Source organism: Thermobia domestica, chromosome 10 (assembly GCF_964235325.1).
Source record: "Thermobia domestica chromosome 10, izTheDome1.hap1.1, whole genome shotgun sequence".
In the NCBI taxonomy this organism is placed as follows: Eukaryota; Metazoa; Arthropoda; class Insecta; order Zygentoma; family Lepismatidae; genus Thermobia; species Thermobia domestica.
This window is the reverse complement of record NC_137463.1, coordinates 170077979-170100185: the sequence shown is the minus strand read 5'-3', so window position 1 is coordinate 170100185 and position 22207 is coordinate 170077979. Positions and strand designations below refer to the sequence as shown.

General features: G+C 35.4%; 1 protein-coding gene across 1 annotated transcript in view; it reads right to left on the bottom strand.

Annotated features, from left to right (window-relative positions):
- Window positions 1-22207, bottom strand: part of LOC145661667 (uncharacterized) — a 70204-nt gene that overhangs the window by 9078 nt on the left and 38919 nt on the right. The window contains exon 2 of the mRNA XM_081726993.1: window positions 8844-8890. Coding sequence (XP_081583119.1) covers window positions 8844-8890 — 47 coding nt within the window. The remainder of the gene's footprint in view (window positions 1-8843; window positions 8891-22207) is intronic.

Below are 22207 nucleotides of genomic sequence, written 5' to 3'. Positions count from 1 at the left end.
ATGTGGAATGTAATGTGCATGTGTCTGTGAGTAGTGTAAATACTAGAAGTAAGGTGCGAGTGAAAGTATGAAATATGTATCGATTGACAGTGTATTGTTGTTTATTTATTTATCTTTTTGGTCCGTCATGAGAAGTACGTTACTCCATCGTAAAGAATTTCCTAGTAGTTCCGTACCGTAATTTCATAGTACATAGCTTATGATGAACAAAAATAGTGCAAAAAACATGATTAACAGTGCAAAGACTATTCAATTATGCACGGGTTGTTTTCATATTACTAGCACCACCGCGTCTGAATTTAGTATTAGGCCTGTCCGTTGCTAATGTCCTTCAAATACTTAGTGATCTGGTCAACACGAAAATGACTCCTTTTTTGCTATAAATAATAAGTGAATATTAGTTTAGGCCCATAAGAATTGATTTCTTGATAAATCACATTGCAAGCTACCTTTCCTGAAAAGCACGATCATTTATATAACCTAGTAATCAAAATATTAATAATAATAATCTTCGCGTTTCTACGTAACTCGTACGAATTCTCATTATCCGTTGCTTGCTGTGAGCAATTACATTGTTGACATTTTCTGATATATAGTTAAATACTCTTTAGAACATTGAACTTTCATTGCATTTTCGAAGCCGTGAAGTGAATTATACCGTAGTTTGTTACGAAAGAAATTCATAGTCAGTTCATATAGGATCACACGTGCTAATTAATGAATTATGGTAATTGCTGATTTTAATATAGTTAGTTACACTGCTCTGAACAGTCTTGGGCTTATTGATGAAGTATAGGGTGTCTAAAAATAAATCGACGTAGTAGAAAAAGTGAATAGATAAACAAATGAGGGAGTAGTATTAATATTATTAATATATAAATGCGTATAGTGATGAATATGAATAAATAGCAAGGCGCTCATGTGTATGTGCCCAGTGGTAAAGTTTTCTACGAAGTATTGCATATATATATATATATATATATATATATATATATATATATATATATATATATATATATATATATATATATATATATATATATATAAATTCCTTAGTTCATTAATTATCACGTCAAAATTTTATATGAGGGTAGTGTGATATGTAGAAAACGATGGATGGTATTTTTCACTTGATTTTTCCACAGTAAATACACCGGTTACTTGATGAACCAGCCTGACAATACAAATAATAGCCATATGGCAAATGATCCCGGATACCTCACAGTTAATTACATGACAGAATAGCTGTTTGCATAATTAATGCAGTTTAGATATATGCGTTTGACTTATATTTATAATAATACCCAGCAACTTTGAATTTTTTTCCACGTTACCCGACCACGCTAAGTTTATTATTGTGTGTAGAAGTGACGAAGTGGACAGATTAAATAATCTAGTAAATCTATTGCAGTAGACTTTAGTAATAAAGTACCACTGCGTCTAAACCAAGATACCCATAAATTTTCACTTCTTTTATTTCTAGTATATAGTGTTTGAAATTAGTTGACGCCTCAAGATGTAGCGAATCTTGCTACTGGGAGCGACCAGTAAGATTTGGCAGACAATTTACTAGTACAAAATTAATTATATTTATTTTTTACTTTTTGGCAAATCCCTGTTAGACTTTAGTCGTTTTCCATACTTTCCTCTAAACTCTTCTCAGTTTCTGAGGGGTCGGATAATTTTTATTTTATTTTAGAAATTACAGATTAGAGACTACACTGACTTACCGGTAGTGCCGGAGTCTCCAAGGTCTCAGCCGGATTACAGCGAGGAGGGGAATTTCCCTAAAGCTTTTGTCTTTTTGAAAATTCCTTTGTGGGCACGGACTTGCTGTTGCTTTGGAGATATTTATTTTAGGCTACGCATTTTAGTAAGCCAACCATTTTCGGAATATAAAGGTATATTTGGCTGTAGATTGTTGTAGGTTAAAATTCGACCACTTATCTTCATAGTTTTAGTGTCTTAGCTTATTCCTTTGGCGCCGCTTTTCCTCTCTCTTCCTTATCTATTCCTCTACTCTCTTCTTCAAGATTAGTTTTTAATTTTTAACCTTACCCCCAAGTTTTGAGCTTTACAAATATCAACTATTTAATATATAGCATTTAAAAGTGAATTACCAACTGAGACGTCGCGAGACACGATTCGTAGAGGTATTCATTGATGTGAAGTATGAAGTAAATGTTTTGCACTATATTGACAAACCGCAGTAGCGAGCAACTGTCCGGTCTACGATTAAATTTTACTTTCGTTTCCTTCTATTATTATCCGCTTAGAACTTTTTGTCAAGGTATTAGTTATTCCTACGTTTGTTGCCACTGGTAACTCTGAATGTGAAGGTTGTAGTTGTTTGGGCCTAAAAGTATTATCGATATCGATAGCTTCATTTACATCTATATATTTTGTGTTTACGTGCCTGTCTCGCACATTGAATGTCCACTGTTCTAAATAGACTACTTGAGAATATGAATTTTATGGTTATAAGCGGGGAATTAGTTGAATGTGTATATATATGCGATATATCGGATTTATATTGTAAAGTGTTGCAACCTAAAAATTCAATTTGTCAGGGTTAATAATTTGAGAGATTTAATACTTAATGAATATATGTATATGTTAAGATATGAATATGTGTTGAATATGAATATAATATTGACGTAAAATATATAATATTAAATTGAGTAAATGAACATATGTGTAAAGGGCCTTGGTATCTTACCCCGAGTAGTTCTTGGTTGCCACGGTCACCGAATATCCGATAAATATAAAGTGTAAATGTAAAACTACTGCCGCATGTTGTATATTCGTTTCAATCTGTGTGATATTCTTTAATAACGTATGTAAGAATTAACATTAATATTACACTAACTGCATGTAGCATGGGTTTAAGGCAGGTCGGCGTAACTCTAATTTAGTACTAAAGCTATCCTCAGACCATTAAACTGAAATCTTACTGTATGAATTACATTTGATTCCATCCCTCCTATACAAATCTTAAAATTTCAACCAGTGTTTTCACCATTATAAACGTGTTCTCACCCATGAAGATGCTTCTGGACTTGCGAAATTCTCGATTACTAGTTTTTTTCTTGAGTTGTGCAAATTTACCAATAAATGTGATCATCTAATGATATAAAGCGATAGTGATTCAAACCTAATCAAGGAACTGGTAAATCAATCGAAATGACCAAAGAGGTAAATTAGTCGCCTTGATAGTATAGACGAAACTTTGTCCTTGTTATCCAAAAGTGGGAGAAACGTACTCTTAAGTATATCTACAGACATAATGTGTCGGTTATGATTTGTAACCTAATTTCATGTGTGCATACGAAAAGTAAAGTAAAGTGAAATGTTTGGACAACAGAAAAAGGTGCTTTGATATTTAGTGTGATATTAACGCTTATTGCTAGTTACGAGACAGGGCTCGTAAATTTATTTAAAATCTTCATATATGAGAAAAGACTCATTCAAATCTTCATATAAAGTGTTTTTCTTCTTTTCCTTTATTCAACTATGATCTTGCAAACTATAAATATATCATTTCTTTTAATTCGTACCATATATTCCAAAAATTTAAGTGAATCTATATATAGATATCCAAATATAAAATGTTCTTGTAACCTTTCTGCTAATATATATATCTATATATCTATATCTATCTATCTATATATATATATATATCATCAGAACGCTATTGTTCGAATTTATATGTAGATGGATATATTCATATGTATGCTGATTGCACGTTCATGATAATTCGTGTCTAATTCTAGAATAGATGTAATAAATGTTCATCAAATTGTAGTTAGATGGTTTCTTTTACATTATTTTCATCCATGTCGATACGCTGTCCTGTATGTATGTGAGTATGCGTGAATGAATAATAATCTTAGTTTTTAAGTGGTAGCATTAATATTGATTTACTGGGATAATGTTCGGAAATGTGTAATAGCATCTCATATGTGTTAGTGTATGACGAAGGTTATGGAAGATAGCTAATTCAAAAGTACTCAAAATCGACTCTGTGAGAAAAGTCAAAATAAAGGGATGAGCCAGAATAACGACAGTCTTCTCAGAAATCTCAAAACTTATACTTGTGGAGATATATACGTGACTTAAAAAAAAAATCTTTCTTAGCCGATTCAAATGTGTGGTTGATCTTCACTTTGGGAATTCAGATACTGGATACGGGTTTTTATTTATTTTAATATATTTTTTTACATTTCAAAATGACGGATAAACTAACCAAATTAAACTTTCTCGTCACCTGGGCTGGGTTAGGGCAACTCCCACTTGTGCTGTTGCCTGGATCCAGGTCAGGGTCGTATGAGGGAACATGTGTTTCTTCCGGATCACTTCAGCATTGATTCCCAAGTAATAGCATTTGGATATGAATTACCTTTTAAAAACTATTCGAGTTCCTTCACCATATTCCCATATTCATCCAGTAATTCCTTCTCCTCTAATTTACTCTACCTTTCTTCTTTCCCTCCTTTTCTCCTTCTTCTCTCCTACCTTCTTCTTTCTCACTCTTTATTTTCCTATTCCTAATAAAACTGAAGAGGGGTCGTGACTGGGAGTTGTCGCTATTGACACGATCACTAAATTGTTTTGATGTTTCTCTTCGGAAGTCCGATATAAATTAGTAAACCCTAAAACAAGCATCTGAAGCTAGAATATTAAAGCTCATTTAGTTTAATTTTATATTTCGACTAAATTATCAAAACTACAAGAGATTTCAATTCACAAAGTATAGCGACTCCCAGTTCCCACTCGTTATTTTCTCTTCATATATTAAATAAGCAAAACGTAGTTTTTCTGCAAACAAATCACAAACAAAAATCTATAACAGAGTCCTATACTCACCCTCAAACGTTCAGCTCTGATATAGCATTTGATGAAAGATGAATTGATTTTCGCAAAATATACTTGGCACGTGTATGTGTAAAGTACATGTTTTGTCAATAGTGAAAATTTATTAAATCAATACAATTCACGTCATAGGAAAGTTATTATTACTTTTGGTGTTAATGATAGTGAGAAAGTTATTATTATTACTACCTCATTACTTTTGGCTGTAATAAGTTGGTTCTTCCAATGCATGAATGTATTTAAGTTAGGTTTTTGTTAAATGTGCGGTACAAATTGCCAAGAACAGGGAGGCAACAACAGGATTTTTACATGTAATGATGAAAAATTATTTACGAGTGAATAAATAATTCAATCTCTCAGTGAGAAACGTTACATATGTACCCTTGAATCTTCAATCCCTCCGCCGTACTTACTTACTGTGAAGACATAATTGAATCGTTAAGTTCGAAAACCAATTTTAACAGTTTCTACGGTCCAAAAATGAAAACAGCTCTATATGTCAGGTACATATTGACTAATTTAGTTTTGTTTGACTGTTTTTAAAAGTTAGTTTCGATAGAGATGATTGGTTTACGAATTCAACGATTCAATTAGAAATTCCATATTTAATAATTTTAGGAAGTAAAACTTATCGTTACACGGTTAATCACTGATGCGTTTATCCTGCATATCGTATTTGGAGTTAAAATTGTTATATTTCAATCCACTGTTTTGATTATTTTGTATTAGTTTTTCAGGAATACTATTTCGAAAATTTCAATATTTACCTATTCCCTGAATTCAACCAGATTTGTTTTATCGAACATATCTTTCAAATTCATGGCGCCAAAATATGATACAGTCTATGTTAGCTAATTTACGATTGAGCTATGATACGGGGTGTTCAGAGCACAATGGAATCAAATCCAATTACCAATGTTGTGAGAAATGGGGGCATAAAGTTTGTACGGTATGCTTAAGTACGTGAATTGGAAGTTGTTTACATTATAAATGTAATTTACAATATCTGAACATGAATCTTTTAAACTTTGAAAGGGACTTGAAACAGAGATCCTAGGATTAGGATTTAGATTTCTGGGCTCTCGGTATCTTGGACCATATTACTTTGTCACATATGAGAGTTGACGTTTCTCGGCGATCATAGTATCAGAGGAAAGGGAATAAAGGAAGCAGCCTGTATGTTAGATACCATCTCCGACATTTCCTGTGTGAATGAGGAAAATCCAGGAAAACTCACTCAGGACGGCTGGCCTGAAAAAATCTTTCACACTTTTTCGACCGAGTGTCCCCACCGAGAATCGAACCCGGGAGCGCTCACACAAATAGGGATCTTAACGGTGAAATATGTCGAAAATGACCGAAAGTGGACTTAATTCCCTTGTATACTGAGCACACCATATTTGGACCACTTGGGACCGGACGGCCTTGAAAATCATAACAAATTCAATGTTATTTTACAACATAATTTATAATACCAATATGTTGTAATTCAAATATTAGGCTGTTACAATTAGCACTTCAAAAGATTGACAGCAACTCAAGTAATCAACAGTTGAAGTGGTTAGAGGATAAAGGTGATATGTAACAAATTGTACATTTCGGGAAAATTGACTCTCACAACTTTGTCTGTTAACATACACCCTTCATCGTCTCCATATCTCTTCACCCGGACTCATTAAATAATGTGTTATGTAGCATGACTAACAAATAACATAGAATTCAACGTTTCGAAAAATGTAACATAACACCTTTATCCTATAAGCGCTACAGTTCACTCCATGAGCTGAGAATACAGACTAATGTGAATAAATTTTCACACTACAATATAAGTAATTACTGTTCGAGGTCTGCTATATATTTGTTGAACGACATAATTAAATGTCTGCTAACTGTAATAACTTTCAGTATAATAATTACGTATTGTGAATCTTTACACAGACTTTTTTTTTAATTTTTACTTTAGGATGGTAGAGCTTCTGCAGATGGAACGGTTTACGTAAATGAGACACAAAATTACAGACTCCTTAGAGGTTTTCAAAACGAAACTCACACTGTTGCGGCTTTTAAGAGGACCTGGAATACATGCGACAAAGACGATTATCCATTAAATGTAAGTATTTGTTTTATTTAGTTCAAAAGAATAAACTGTTCTTGCCTTAAGAAAATGGAGAAATTATACATTAGTAATGGGAATAAGAACTGAATAAAGAAAAGTTTTTTTATATTAATATTATTTTTAAATTACCTAATTATATATATATATATATATATATATATATATATATATATATATATATATATATATATATATATATATGTGTGTGTGTGTGTGTGTGTCGTAGAAAGAGATAGGTTACCAGTATTAATAAAACTAAACTCCGCCATATTGTAATATCCTGCTCATGGCTCTGTTTACTAACAACCAACACGTGCTAATATTTATAATCATCAACCATGTGCGTCCTACTACGAATTACTACAATGGCAGACGACAAGAGACTATAAAACCAGGAGGACCACAGCAACTACTATCAGTCTTTGGCTGGTTATTTCCACTCCTTTAGCTTGCTTGGAGCTCTAGAAGCTACCTAACCCAAACCTTTAACTTGCTCGGAGCTCTAGGTCTCCTTTCCTCCCTAGTTTGCTCGGAATTCTGTGGGAATTCTTAACCTCAGCCACCCGGCTTGCGTGGAGCTTTGTTGCTTTCAACTCCCCTCCCTCTGCTTGCGTGGAGTGTTAGGGATCCTAAATCTACTCCATTTAGCTTGCTCGGAGTTCTATGAAGATCCTTCTCTAGGCTGCTCGGGCCTTCGGATACCTCTCTTTACCCAATATTAGTGTACTATTTATATTAGAGTGATTCTATATTACACTATTTATAATAAGGAGACTTTTATAATAAAATTCGATGGTGAGAGAAACGTTTTCGTGTAAAATTTAGCTCTACCCATACTTTACATATATCTGCAGAAGCAGAACTTTACAATATTATTAATACTTGTGTAACAGTTTCGACAATATAACATCGCCTTCTAGGTAACATGTCTAGTGAAAGCGGTGTTATAAGGTAAGTCTTATTGGCAGCTTCCAAATAGGACAGATTTAGTGAGTCCTCGAGCCGTGCTAAGGTAAAGGGGTCACACACTTCCTTAATGTCGACACATAATGGAGGTGATACTGTCACCTCTAATCTCCGGCCGCCTTTACTTATCCACGTTGCATTAGGTACCTACCCATCTCAGAAAGACTGAATAAACCTTACAGCCATGTTGAACCAGAATAGAATGAGAAAATTTTCCCGGCCCCACTGGGGATAGAACTCGGGCCGACTTACCGACTACGCTACCGCGACTCTTGACTTAATATGAAGCTACTTAAATTGGAAAAAGAAAAAAAAAAGAATATCTATATTTATGTTTGAATTTAGCACCTAATACTGCAACTTGAAGCTTTTAACACAAGATATTATCTCTATTGTTTTTTAAAAAGACAGCTTACCAGGAACTTTTGTAAGTACGTAGACAAAAAATAATTTCTTAAAAATTGTTTCACAAATTTAAATTATAAGAAATATTACTATTTTCTGATATATAGATAAAAGATTCATTTGAAAAAAAAATCATTTCTAACTTAGTATACCCTTTACAAATACATTCAAGCATTATTTTAAGTGAAACAAAATTAAATTAGTAACCCTAGTGCGTATATTTTATACATCTCAACGTGGCTGAAATATCATCGTGTTCCGCATCATCCAACCAGAACCGCACTGTGGTTTACCAGTGTTACACAGACTACTCTCTGAGAAACACAATTCTATAGATTGAAAGTAAATTTGAAAATTGTGTAGTGAACTATTACAATTTACTGCTTTTTCTTCAACTATAAGGACAGACCTAAAAGCTATAGTTACGATTTATAACAACAATGCTTTTGCGTTATGAGCTCAGTTTAAATTAACTGCTGTTTACCTGTTTATGGTGTTTCGCTCGAGCTTCTCGATATGGTGTCACGAATACTGAAATGAAAGAAAAAATAAAATAAATAAATAAAAATTTTTAGTCTAATGTCGCACGATTTTGCCCTTCTGGCTAAGGGAGACGGATAATGAAGACATGTAAATGATGATGGAAGAAATGCTGGAATGAGAATGTGGGAGAAAACGGAAGTACGCTGACAAAATCCACGGATACGATGTTCTCCGCAAGCTTATTTGGTTTGGCCGGGGATCGAACCAGGGTCCCTACGCACCAGAGGTAAGCGTTTTACCACTGAGCCACCGTGCCCTGTAAACATCGATTGGAGACACTTATGTAACTACAGTGGGTTGTGTAAAGCAAATTCACTCACGAGTGTTTAGCGGACAAGCAGAAGTCTAGGAATGCCTGGACAAGCTCGAGTTCATTACTTTCAGTGGGGTTTGCGCTTGCTACTTTTGTAGAGTCTCGCGCTTACTCGGGCTCGAGCTTACAATCTTTAATGAGGATTGCACTCACTAGCCTCCTCAGAACTTGAGCTCATTAATTTCTGTCGAGCACTAGTTTAGAAGCCTGGACTCACGACATTCAGAGGGACACGGGCACATTATCATCAATGGGGATCGATCTCACTGACGTCACTGGACCTTGCCCTCATTTGGCTGAAGTTAATTATCTTCAATAGGGCTCGCGATCACTATTTTCGTAGAGGGTCGCGCTAGTCAGGCTGAGGCTCAAATTCTTCAATGAGGGTTGCACTTACTGGCCTCCTTGGAGCTCATGCTCACTAATTTCGCTCAGATACTTGGAATCGGACTTATTTTCTGAGTGGGGCTCAGGCTCACTAATCTTAATTGCACTTGTGCTTACCTGCGCTCAGGCTCACTTAACTGGGCTCGAGCTCACTGATGTGAGCGGGGTTTGAACTAATTTGGGCTCGGTTTCATTATCTTCAGTGCTCACTCACTATTCTCGTCTAGGTTCGTGCTTACTTGGATTCGTTCTAACATACTTCAATGAGGCTCGTATTCGCAAGTCTCCTTGAAACTCGCGTTCACTAATTTCATTCCAGCATGTGCTCACTTGTTCTTAGGATTACTACCCGCAGTGGAGCTCGCGCTCACCAATTTGTTTTGTTCTCGGAGTTGGTACTCCCAAATGGGCTTGCGCTTTGGCTCACTTTCCTCAACTGGGCTAGGGTTCACTTCTGTTAACGGAGCTTGTACTCTTATCCTCAGTGGGCGTTGCACTCATTTGTGCTTGTGCTCAATATTTCTTTCGAGCTTGGGGTTAGGTGAGACCTTCAATCAGCTTGAATCCATTACCTTCAATGAGATTAGCGCTAAGTCGGACTTCGGATCAGTAACTACAATTACAGGGTGCGGCACGTAAAACCGGCCCGTAAAGTGAACACATAAAATGAAATGTAATGTATTGAATATGACTACTCACCTTCACAGCAGCCTTCAAAGCAGGTGCTGAAAGTGTCCTCCGCCCACTTCAACACACATGTGAGCACGATTGAGGAGATTCATATATACCCTTGTCAGTTCTTGTGTTGTAATGCTATTGGTGACATCCTGGATCCTGGTCTTGAGTTCTTCAATTGTGTGTGGATTTGTTTCGTATACTCTTCCCTTTAACAGTCCCCATAAGTAAAAGTCACACGTGGACAAGTCTAGTGATCGAGGAGGCCAAAAGCCTTTGCTGATTGTCCTCTCTGGTGTAAACATCTCATGCACAAGAGACAATGATGCAGCTGATGTGTGGCATGTTGCACCGTCCTGCTGAAAGTAACATAACTGACGCTCCTCTTCGATCAAGTGTGTATAAAACTCCTCCAGGATTCCCATATACACGTCACTGTTCACTGTCGTCTCAAAGAATATGGCCCAATAACGCGTGTGGCGGAAATGGCACACCAAACACCAATCTTCTCATCATGCAAGGGTACCTGGTGGATTGCGTGTGGATTTTCTGTCGACCAATACCGGTTGTTTTGGGAATTTACGTTCCCAGACAGGTGGAACCACGCCTCGTCCTCATGATGAGCATTAGTTATAAAGAACACGCTCGGGTATCGAATACGGCATTATCACACACTGACACTCACCCAGCTTAACACAACGAGGCCTTTTTCTCAACTGGTTTCGACAAGTTTCACTGGCTGCGGCTGCACGTGACTGCTGCAGGTCACGTAAGTCGACCCGACCTCGACACGCCATCTCTTGGTAGGAAGGTAGATTATTTAAGTGTTGCCAAAAAGACAATATACCAGAATATTACGACGGGCCGGTTTTACGTGCCGCACCCTGTAGTTTCGCGATCAAGCTCACTTTAGATTGTTTAATTTTCAAGGAACTGCATATGTATGGTATTGCAATTTTTAACTTTAACTTATGGGACATTGATTATATTAATAAGTTGAGCAAACAAAGATGGTGGAGTGGGAGCAGCAAAGCTGTGAAGTATGGCTTCACGATGTTTCAGTATGGGCATATCCTCTATATTACAACATTCCTAGTTTTATCCATCTTACGGTGGTGTGGTGTTGCTGTGGTTGTGAAATCTGAACTAGAAATGCCTCTCAACAAAGGCTACCGATGGCGTTTTAGTGTATTGAAGAACATATAATAAGATTTATTTGTTGCTGATGTTGCTATGTTATATACCAGACAATTTCGTAAATGACTGTCTTCAGTGTTATCAAATGAAACGTGGAGAATTTGTCTTTGAGATTGCAGATTATATCTCCACAATAACTTTATTATCGCAGTCGTCGATCACTCCTTTTTATATGGTTCATTTTGAAGTGCCTTGTATTTTAACAATGAGAACTGGATATTGAAAAATGGTGTGGAAGAAGATGCTCATAGTCAGAAGATTACAAACTTATTTCTATGCACTTAAAATGTTCAATTCCGCTTTCTGTTCTTTGATATGCACGAAACTTCTATTATTACGCACAGTAATGCAGAATCGCTGTTTTCAACTTGATCTTTACAGAAACTAGAACTGTGTCCATTAAATGTGGTTAAATCCAATAGATATGGTGGCATTTTGTCAATAGAAGTACCAGAATAAGTTTATTGGCTATAAACTGCTTCAAGGGAACAACTCACGATCTACTGTCTCACCATCTTTATATGGATATTATTTATGTTTGCAATGATTCTGTTATATTGATACTTCTATCGTTCAGAACAATGTTATTGATTTTCTCAATTTTTATATTTCTTTTTCAAAGTCACAATATTACTTGAACTTTCGTCGGTTTCTCGTTAATTCCTGCTTTTTATTTGTGTCATTCAGAAAAAAAGCACATTCTCAATTTAATATTATTTCAATAATGTACCTAATTAACAAGAAATGAACAGTTTCATCAGACACATTTTTGTTGATTTCACAACTTATTTGTAAAAACGACAAGCCAAGATTCTTGCAAAATGACAAGATAGTTTATCAATGTGTAACAACATGATAAAGAAATAGACTGGCCAGACTGAAATTCGAGTAGGAACGTATCCCGCTGGAAGCGTCCACAGGGTTTGGACCCACCAAACTTCGTAACTCGACACTTGTTCACTTTTATAATAAAATATACTTGCTTTACTACAGAAATTATTGGTGTAGTCTAAAGATTTTATATTACATTTCATATGTACTGTTTTCCTCTTTTTTCATACTTTGTGTAAAATCAATTTAGTTCTATCATCTTTTGTGAGAATACAGATGCGAGTAGTTAAAAATTACTTATTGCCTTTTCGAGTGTAGAATAACAATTCAATACTACATAGACTTAGTGTCTGCAGTATTCGACCCCCAGCAACAAAAATTTCTAGGTGTGCGCCTGACTTAGAGAGACTGTTTACAAATAGGGCCTAGTATGTGAATGAATGGTTCGTTCGAAGACAGTTTATTAGTGAAGTAAGTGAATTAAATGAAGATCAGAACGCGATATTGTCGCGTAACGAAGGGTGTGGTTCAGAAGACTAAAATTAGTCAACAGCAGCTTGTCTGTATAGTGCATTTTCTGTCACCACAGGCGTGAGAATACTGAAGCGCTATCATTGGCTAGCTATTTTCAAGGGGAACTGGAAGCTACGGATTTTAGAAACGAACTGTGTTCTTTGGATTAGCTGATTCCATTACAAAAGTAAAATAGTTGACATTTTTCTATCATTTATCAGATTTGCAAATTTAGTGTCAAGAACAGTTAGTTCTAACTTGATGCTTTGTAACGCTTCGATTTGCTGCTCTAATTCTCAGCAAACTACCTAGGTATATGAATAGAGCTTCCTCAAAGCTAAGCGGTAAGCGTACACATCTTTCTCGTGGGAAACCTAGGTTCGATTCCCGGCAGGATCTCATATAGCTCGGATCCCACATTAAACTGTAAGTCCACGTCTCACATAGCCTCGCTGCTGAAAGGGATACTAAACTCAAAAATTCAAATCAATTCAAATTGTATGAATAGGCAGGAAAGAGGCGAAAAAACTGTTGTTGTTAGTTGACGTTTAGCATTCCTTTTCAGCACCGAGGATATATGAGACGTGGACCTACAGTTTAAGATGGAATCCAAACCTCAGAAATGCATTCAAAATTCAATGCCTTCCCGCCGGGCCCGCGATTCTGTGGACCAAAGGTTTGCACGCTAGCCCCTAAGTCAGCAAGGAGGGCGGGAATAAAACGCTAGACTGATAAAGGCAGTGGTAACAGGCAACCAAGAACATCGACAGTTTTGCATACATAGATCTCGTGGATACGTGACTACCGGCACACTGACAACCCTTCTGTCGTCCATTCTCCTGCCTCGCCCCCTCCCCTCCTTTGTTCTACCGGTTTCTCTGTCTTAAGAGCATGATCCGACGTCATACCTACCCAGTTACTAAAGCCTGTGACAAACATTTTGACATTTCAGATAAACAAATAAAACGCAAGCTCTGGCGCGACGTTGCCGAGTGGTAAAGGGGTGTGGCTATGGGCAAACAAACAAACTACAGCGCGATAAGGTGACAGGGGATAGACGTGGATGTGTACAAAATAAACGTGGCAATACCGCTGGCCTCTCATTTGCCAGCAGCATTTAAAGGGAACTTGGAGCGCCGCCTTCAAATGCCAAGATGTTTGTCACGCCGTTTAATACTTATTGCTGCAGATATAAAGTTCGTTATAATAATACTAGTGTTGCTCATTAGAAGAGAAGTAAATTTTGAAATTCGAGAAACATAACAATTCTTGTCGAGTTTTCGAGACGAGACGAGAAATTTTATAAATTCGTGGGCAACGCTACTTCACCCAAATTTTAGATCTCAAACATTGTTGTAGAGTCACGAAAGAAAGTATTCTTCAATTGACAAAATTTATTTTCCTAATAACTCAACAACAAATTAACCTATTAGAGTACTGGTTTTGGCAAGTTATCAAATTATAACTATTCTAAGGATAGCAACAAAAATATCCAAAATTAATTCGTTTGTTCCCGAGTTATTTACAAAAGAAAATTTGTCAACTGTCAAATACTTTCTTTTCCGTGTGTACTGCTACATGATTCTTTGTGTAAAAAGTATAAACTAATAAAGTGATTGTAGGAATGCAATAAAGAATTTATCAGCATTTAAAAATACGGAAGCTGTTACGCAATATATTCCAATGATAAATATCGTGTAAATGTTGGTACATCACACACACAAACCTGTGGACCTCTGGTAATGTGGATGGATTGTTATAATTTCTAGATGAAATTAGAGGATAATCGGGGCATAAATTTTGTACAAAAATTTACAAAACGAGACTTCCACAAAATTTACGAGACGACGCGATAAAACATTTGAATCAATTGCCCCTCCTCCGTCAGAATGCGCATTTCAATCGGGCCATTAGGTTGAATCGAATAAAATGTCTTCCTCGAAGCACCATTTTCAAAAGCCAGAAGAAATTAAAACTCCAATACTTGGTCAATCAAAATTATCTCCGCTTCAAGTACACACTTTTGTTGTCGCTCAGCCAACGATTAGATTCCATATGGAAAGAAGTATGGAGTCTGCAATGCCGAAAAGTCCTCAACCTCACGTTCCACCGCCAGATCATCAGGGAAGGTCTACCTTCCCAATAAGTGACATCGTGAAAAGTGGCACTCGGAAGGAGTGGTGTCAGCAGAATACAGTGGGTGAAAAAGATTTCATACTGCAATTCACGGGGAGCGTCCACCATACTTTGAGCAACATGTTCTCTGTGATTCACGTTCATATGCCCTGTTCAACAACACACTGTCTTGTGACTGTCTGGGTATCCTAGCCTATTAGCTGAACTTTTACTGAGTTTGTTGTGTTGTTATGCCCGTGACCTTGGGCCATTGCTATATTGTGTTGCTGATGTGAGTTTTCCACAAGACGTCAAAGAGGACTTTTCGTTCTGACCAACCTTATGATTTTGACATCAAGTTTGAACCTTCGCCTTATGATATGAATTTTAATGAAACACATGATAAAAAAAAAAAAAAAAAAAAAAACAAGTTCGGGATAGGCACTGACTACTTGTATGCTCCAGAATTATTTTCAAATGGTTGAATAGTGTGAATTTAAATAGCAGACAAACATACAAACCACCATTCACTCAATTATAATATTAGAAAAAAACATATGTAACAGCTATACATATTGCTATACACTGTACATCATAGATACAGCAACGATAAGTTACCAGAGGACAATATATGGGCAAAAATTTACCTAAGTAAGAAGTACAATGAAGGAATGGAGAAGGAGAGAAACTTTACTCTTATTACTCATATGGGATATTTCTTCTTTTACATAGGATACGGAAGTAACATTCATAAGTACGAATTTTCGAAATTCTACCGAAAAGGGATATGGAAATTTAACTATAACCATTAAACATTTCTGAATCTCTGGATATTGAGACAAAATGTGGTATATTGGAGACTTTTGATAAACAGAAAATGAATATCTTATTTATTGCACCAACTCCGAAGGGGTTGAGAGCAAATATAATATGTCACCTGCAGAGGGAGAAAGGGACCTGTTTTTAAACTTTGATACAGAGACAAAATTTGGAACTCTGGCATTTTTGATGCTCAGAATACGAATATCTTTTTTCACTTACACAAAGGTTTGGAAATCATATTTCGAACTGGTGACAAAGGCGAATATTTCTACTGCTATTTCATATATATTTTAGCCACTGAACATAAAGGTATATAGTACAGGATGATGATAATTTCATATTTGTTATAGGAACTTACAATATTAATTTCATATTCTACTATACTATTGATGTATATACAGTAATTACAATAATTTTATATATGCGAATTAGAAATTTAAAAAAAAATGAAACTCTAAGGTTTTATCACCAACATGAATTTTGTGATTAATATTGTGGAACATAAAAGAACATAGTTTTAGTCATAAACGGACATACTAAATAAAATCATACCACTAAATATTTATTTTTCTGAATACTTTTTAGTCCCTACTCTAAAAACCAATTCTCAGCATCAAATGTTAGTTTTCACTTTGTCAGCCGCATGCGAACCGTTGATTTTAAACTTCTAGTGGTATATCTAATATTGTAGATAAGGAAAATTGCTATATATAGCGATCAACAATGAATTAACTTAAATCAGTCATACGATTTCATCTTAGAAAAAAAATGAAATGGATTATTCACAATTTTATGACGAACGACTTCATGGGACGAGAAAAAAATTAAAATTTTAGTCCTTTTTCGAAAAAAGTCGTGTAGCTTAAAAGTGTTTTCTTTTTATACATTGTATTGTATTGTATTTATTTCTTTTGTATGAACTTACAAGTACGAGGAATATTCTCAAGTAAGTGTAACATGCGTCATATATACAAAAAAAAAAAAAAAAAAATTACATGAGTAAAATAAAGTAATATTACCTTGTCATGATATTTACGTACTCCTCAATCGTATAACAAGAATTTTCTAATAGAAATAATTTTAACTTTTGTCTGAACCTTTTCATATTTTCTTCATACTTTATATCAATAGGCAACATGTTGTACAACTTAACACCGCCATAACTTACACTTTTTTGATACATTGCTGACCGGTGATTACACAAATGAAAATCATTCTTATTTCGCGTATTATGATTATGTACATCCTTATTTGTTACAAATGCTGATGAGTGTTCTTTCAAGTACAAAAAGAGACGATACAAATATAAACTATCCAAAGGAAGTATATTGACTTCCTTAAACAAATGTCTACAAGAAAAATTTGGCTTCTTATCACAAAGTATTCGTATGGCTTTCTCCTGAATTTTGAAAACATTAAATCTCTGACTTGAATTTCCCCAGAACATGATACCATATTGCAAGATAGAGTTAAAACACGAATGGTACAAGGTTTTAGCTAATTTTAAATTCACCTTCTTTCTAATAATCCTTAGTGCATAACATATTTTATTTAATTTATTAATAACTGACTCTATATGAAATCCCCATGTCAGGTTATGATCTATAGTAAGACCTAAAAACGAACAGTGTGTTGTATAGTTAATTTTATTTTGGTTCAGATATAGGTTAGGGCATCGGCGCAAATCTGTCCTCAACATTGGGGGGAACGGGTAAGACATACAAGCGATGTTCGAAATATTTATGAAGTTGAAAAACAATGCTGTGAATGATCAGGGGAGTAGAATTGTCTTCAGTGGCGTATTTATGAGGCTATCGGACTGGGCTCAAGCTCCCCTCGAAATAAATTTGTTAGTTTTTCGCATTCCACGCACAACAATAATCCTTTTTACCATTTCTGAGAGTGTCATTGACTTTCCATTATCTTATGCTCTTTGTTCAGAAATAATACTGTATTTGTCAAATTTCATTCCGTGTAAGAACTGCGTCGTTTTTACTTTTCTGTTTCTTTTTCTTGATGTTACTTTCTTTCATTTCGCTTATCATACTTTATCGACCGTTATCAGTTGTGATTCAAGTCGGCTGTCGTCAGTAACACCAAAACTAAGAGGAGTTGATAAGCGAAATTGGTGCTCCACACCAACTTGCGCGGACATCAACATGACAGGACTTTGGTTATCGTAACAAAAGAAAAAATAAATCGGTAAGATATTTTTAAAGGAAGAAAATGTTTGAATTAAAGAAAATCAAAACGGGGGAATAATTAGCCCGGGAAATTAGGAAGGCCAAGAGGATGCTTCCTTTTTCTTGTATGAATAGAATAAAGGGTTAAATTCACTCCTAAATTTTTGTATCATATCATATAGGATTTATCGGTATGCAATTCTTGCCATTATAACTTCAATTTATGCAAAATTAAAATATATTTAATTCTCAAACTCATGTGAGCAATTGCCCACTTCCTTCTGTTGGACATAGCCCCTGGAAACAAAATCCTAAATACTCCATTCGTTGTCTTCAACATTGGGTGGTGGGCAGATTTGAGGCTTATTCTAGAGAAGGGAGATGAAACACATATTACGTTAGATGAATCTGATCTCTGAGGTGAACCTGTTATAGAGTATATTATATATTAGGCGATGTAGATGAAGTAGTAGTACATATCAGTATTACAAATCACTGCCGTGAACACATTCTGAAATCTGAATATTTGCATATTTATAATTGGTATGTTTCTAATTAGGCATCCACAAAGATCAACGTTAAAATTGTTTTATAATAATATAAATAATGACTTCCCCAAAACTATGAAGAAAGAATATAAATTATGTATGACGCAACAATACTCGTATTTCAGCAAAATGATGATAATCTCAATAACATTACAGGAATCGTTACGGAAAATGACGCATGTCATATACTCTTTAGTTAACAGATTATGGAGAAAAATATTCTAGCAATTGAATTCTTTTCTTTGCTTACGAAGCATTCTCTCTCAAAAGAAAAATTGGGACACGCGGAAATACGTAGGAACAAACCATGGTTCGAACTAGCAGAGAAGAGAAAACAGGCCAAATTACGTTGGCTACAAAATCCGAATGAAATAACTGCACAAAATTTCATAGACGTCAGGCGGGAAACTTCCAAAACTTTTAGAACAAAGAAACGCGATTTTCTGAAAGCTAAAATTAAGGAAGTTGAAGATAATAGTAAAAATAAAAACATTTGGGACATGTATAAAGGGATCAACGAATTTAAGAAAGGCTATCAATCTCGTGCTTATATTAAAGAAAGCTGATGGAACAGTTCTCACTGATACAGATAACATTTTAAATAGATGGAAAGATTTCTTTGACGATTTGCTTAACACGTAGCCAAAAACTAATGTGCGGGGAGAAAGGGAGATACGCACCGCAGAACCGTAAATTCCAGAACCCAACCAAATAGAAGTAGAAATCGCTATAAAGAAATTAAAGAAACACAAATCTCCGGGTGTAGACGAAATTCCGGCTGAGTTAATTTTAGCTGGAGGCGAAAAATCGTGGAACAAGATACACAAACTCATTCTCCGTATCTGGAACAAGGAAGAATTGCCACAAGAGTGGAAAGAATCAATCATTGTTCCAATTCACAAGAAAGGTGACAAAACTGACTGTAATAATTATCAAGGCATTTCTCTTCTGTCAACATCCTTTAAAATCCTTTCAAATATTCTATTAGCAAGGTTGATCCCATACGCAAGATGAAATTATTGGAGATTATCAGTGCGGATTTAGACGAAATCGATCAATTATCGACCAAATATTTACCATTCGCCAAATACTCGAAAAGAAGTGGGAATACAATAATCCGGTACATCAACTATTTACTGATTTTAGAAAGGCTTACGACTCGGTTAGGAGAGAAACATTGTACAACGTTCTTACAGAATTTGGAATACCAAAAAAGCTAATTACATTAATTAAGACATGTTTAAATGAACCTCAAAGTAAAGTCCGGGTAGGAAAATTTTTGTCCACGAGCTTTCACGTCGAGAATGGCCTGAAACAAGGAGATACGTTGTCACCGTTATTATTCAACTTTGCCCTGGAATACGCTATAAGGAAAATCACAGACCAACCAGGGCCTAGAGTTGAACGGTGTTCACCAGGTTATGCGTACGCTGATGATGTAAATTTAATAGGGAATGATATGAGAACAATAGAAAGAAATGCAGAGAAAATTAAATACATGGAAGTGCGTCGGGACCGTAACATGGCAAATTACGAATGCGTTAAAATATTAAATAGTACTTTTGATAAAGTGAATACTTTCAAAAATCTAGGATCAATATTAAAAGACGAAATTCATATTCAGGAAGAAATTAAATATCGACTAAAAGCAGGGAATTCTTGTTATTATTTAGTTCAAAATCTCTTGTCGTCGCGAATTCTGTGGAGGAATTTGAAGCTTAAAATATATAAAACGATAATCATGCCTGTATTTTTGTATGGATTCGAAACATGGTAGCTTACTCTGAGGGAAGAACACAGACAAAGTATTTGAGAACAAAATTCTCAAACGAATATTCGGATCCAAGAGGAACGGGAATGGGGAATGGCGAAAACTTCATAACGGGGAACTATATAAATTATACGGCTTACCAAACATTGTTAGGGTCATCAACTCTAGGAGGCTTACGTGGTCAGGACATATAGCCAGGATGGAAGAAAGTATGAACGCTTTCAAAGTGTTAGTGGTAAGACCAATCGGAAAACGACCATTACAAAGACGTAGGCGCAGATGGGAAGACAATATTAAGATGGATCTCGCAAGAATAAGAATGCAAAGTAGAAACTGGATCCAGTTGGCTAAGGATAGAAGTCAATGGAGACCTTTTGTGAACGCGGCATTGAACCTCTGGGTTCCATATGCCATGGAATTGGCTTACGAAGCATGAGTAGATGCCTAGCCTGATACTACAAATAGATGAAATGCGCCTTTACTGAAAAGATGGGTTCTACTGACATTGGGTAGTCTATATACTCTTCATGTGCTAGGGCCTAGGGGAGAAGAGGAGATAAGATGTCATATCAGGTTACGTCACACACAGTCGCACGCCTTGATTTTCATTAAAAATGGAAAAGCCAAGAGAAACAAATTTCATCTCACTTTCCTTTGTGGCAGTCGGACGCAAATCATCACACTTATCTCAAAAAGCACTTTTTAATTCAGATTATTGGGGGGACAGTCCCCCCAGGTCGAAGATTGGTGGGACATGTCCCCCTCGTCCCCCCGGGATTTGCGCCAGTGGGTTAGGGTATATTGGTTTACTGCAATTGTTATGAAAATTTATAGCAATGGATTTTTCAACATTAACGAAAAGATTATTGTTCTTCATCCAAAGAGATACTTCATTTAGTGTTTGCCTAGCATTCTGTTCCAATAATTTTTCATTTTTTCCACTCACTAGCAGAGTGGTATCGTCAGCGAAAAGGGTGACATCTACCGAAGATATGCTTTTTTCAAAATCATTAATATATAAAAGGAAGAGCAATGGCCCTAGAATAGATCCTTGTGGAATTCCGTGTTTTATATATAACTCATCTGATAAATAGCTTTCTACAATGTTATTATTCTTATGCGTTATTTCTACGACCTGCCTACGACTTTTTAAGTACGAACTAAACCAGTCCCTTGCTTTACCACGTATTCCACAGTTCTCCAGTTTGTACTTCTTACATAGATATTACTTACTTCTTACATAGATATGCAACCTAAAAACACATAAGTACTTCTTAACAAGTACAAAATTATAATTTATTCTAATTAACATTTTAAACAGTAAAAAAGCATTATTTACAAATGGCGTATAGAAAGTACTAATAATTTATGCAATTTAAAACATTGTGCAAGTAATAATTGAACAAACTGTACTAATGTGACGATTAGATAATTAGTTAACACTGTGTTTACTATGAGCATATTTACTGCTATAAGAAAATAACGCTATTAGATACAATTAAAACATTTATGTACTAATGTGGAATTACATTCATAACTTTACAAATAACACTTTATAGGAGATAGATCAAATGAGTGAAATGAAGGAAGAATAAGATCGAATGTTAGTGAATGCTCTACATAAATATTTATTGTAAGAAGTGTTGTCGTTGTAAGGAAGAACGGTGGTACATATATAATGAGAGACAGCACACACTTGTAGTAAGATGGTTGTAAATTGAGTTAACAATGTGTAATATTATTGCTATAAAGATTCAGCTTTCTGGTAAGAGTGTTCCCCTGTTGGAAAAACAAATTAGGAATAAATAGTTGAAGAAAAATTACAAAATTTGCCTGGTCAATTAGAGAAGGAATACACAATTGCTTTCCTTCTCGTTAATTTACCAATGTAGATACGTAACGAAATTTGGATCTAATAAATTGCTAAGCTACTGACATTTGTACTTCTTC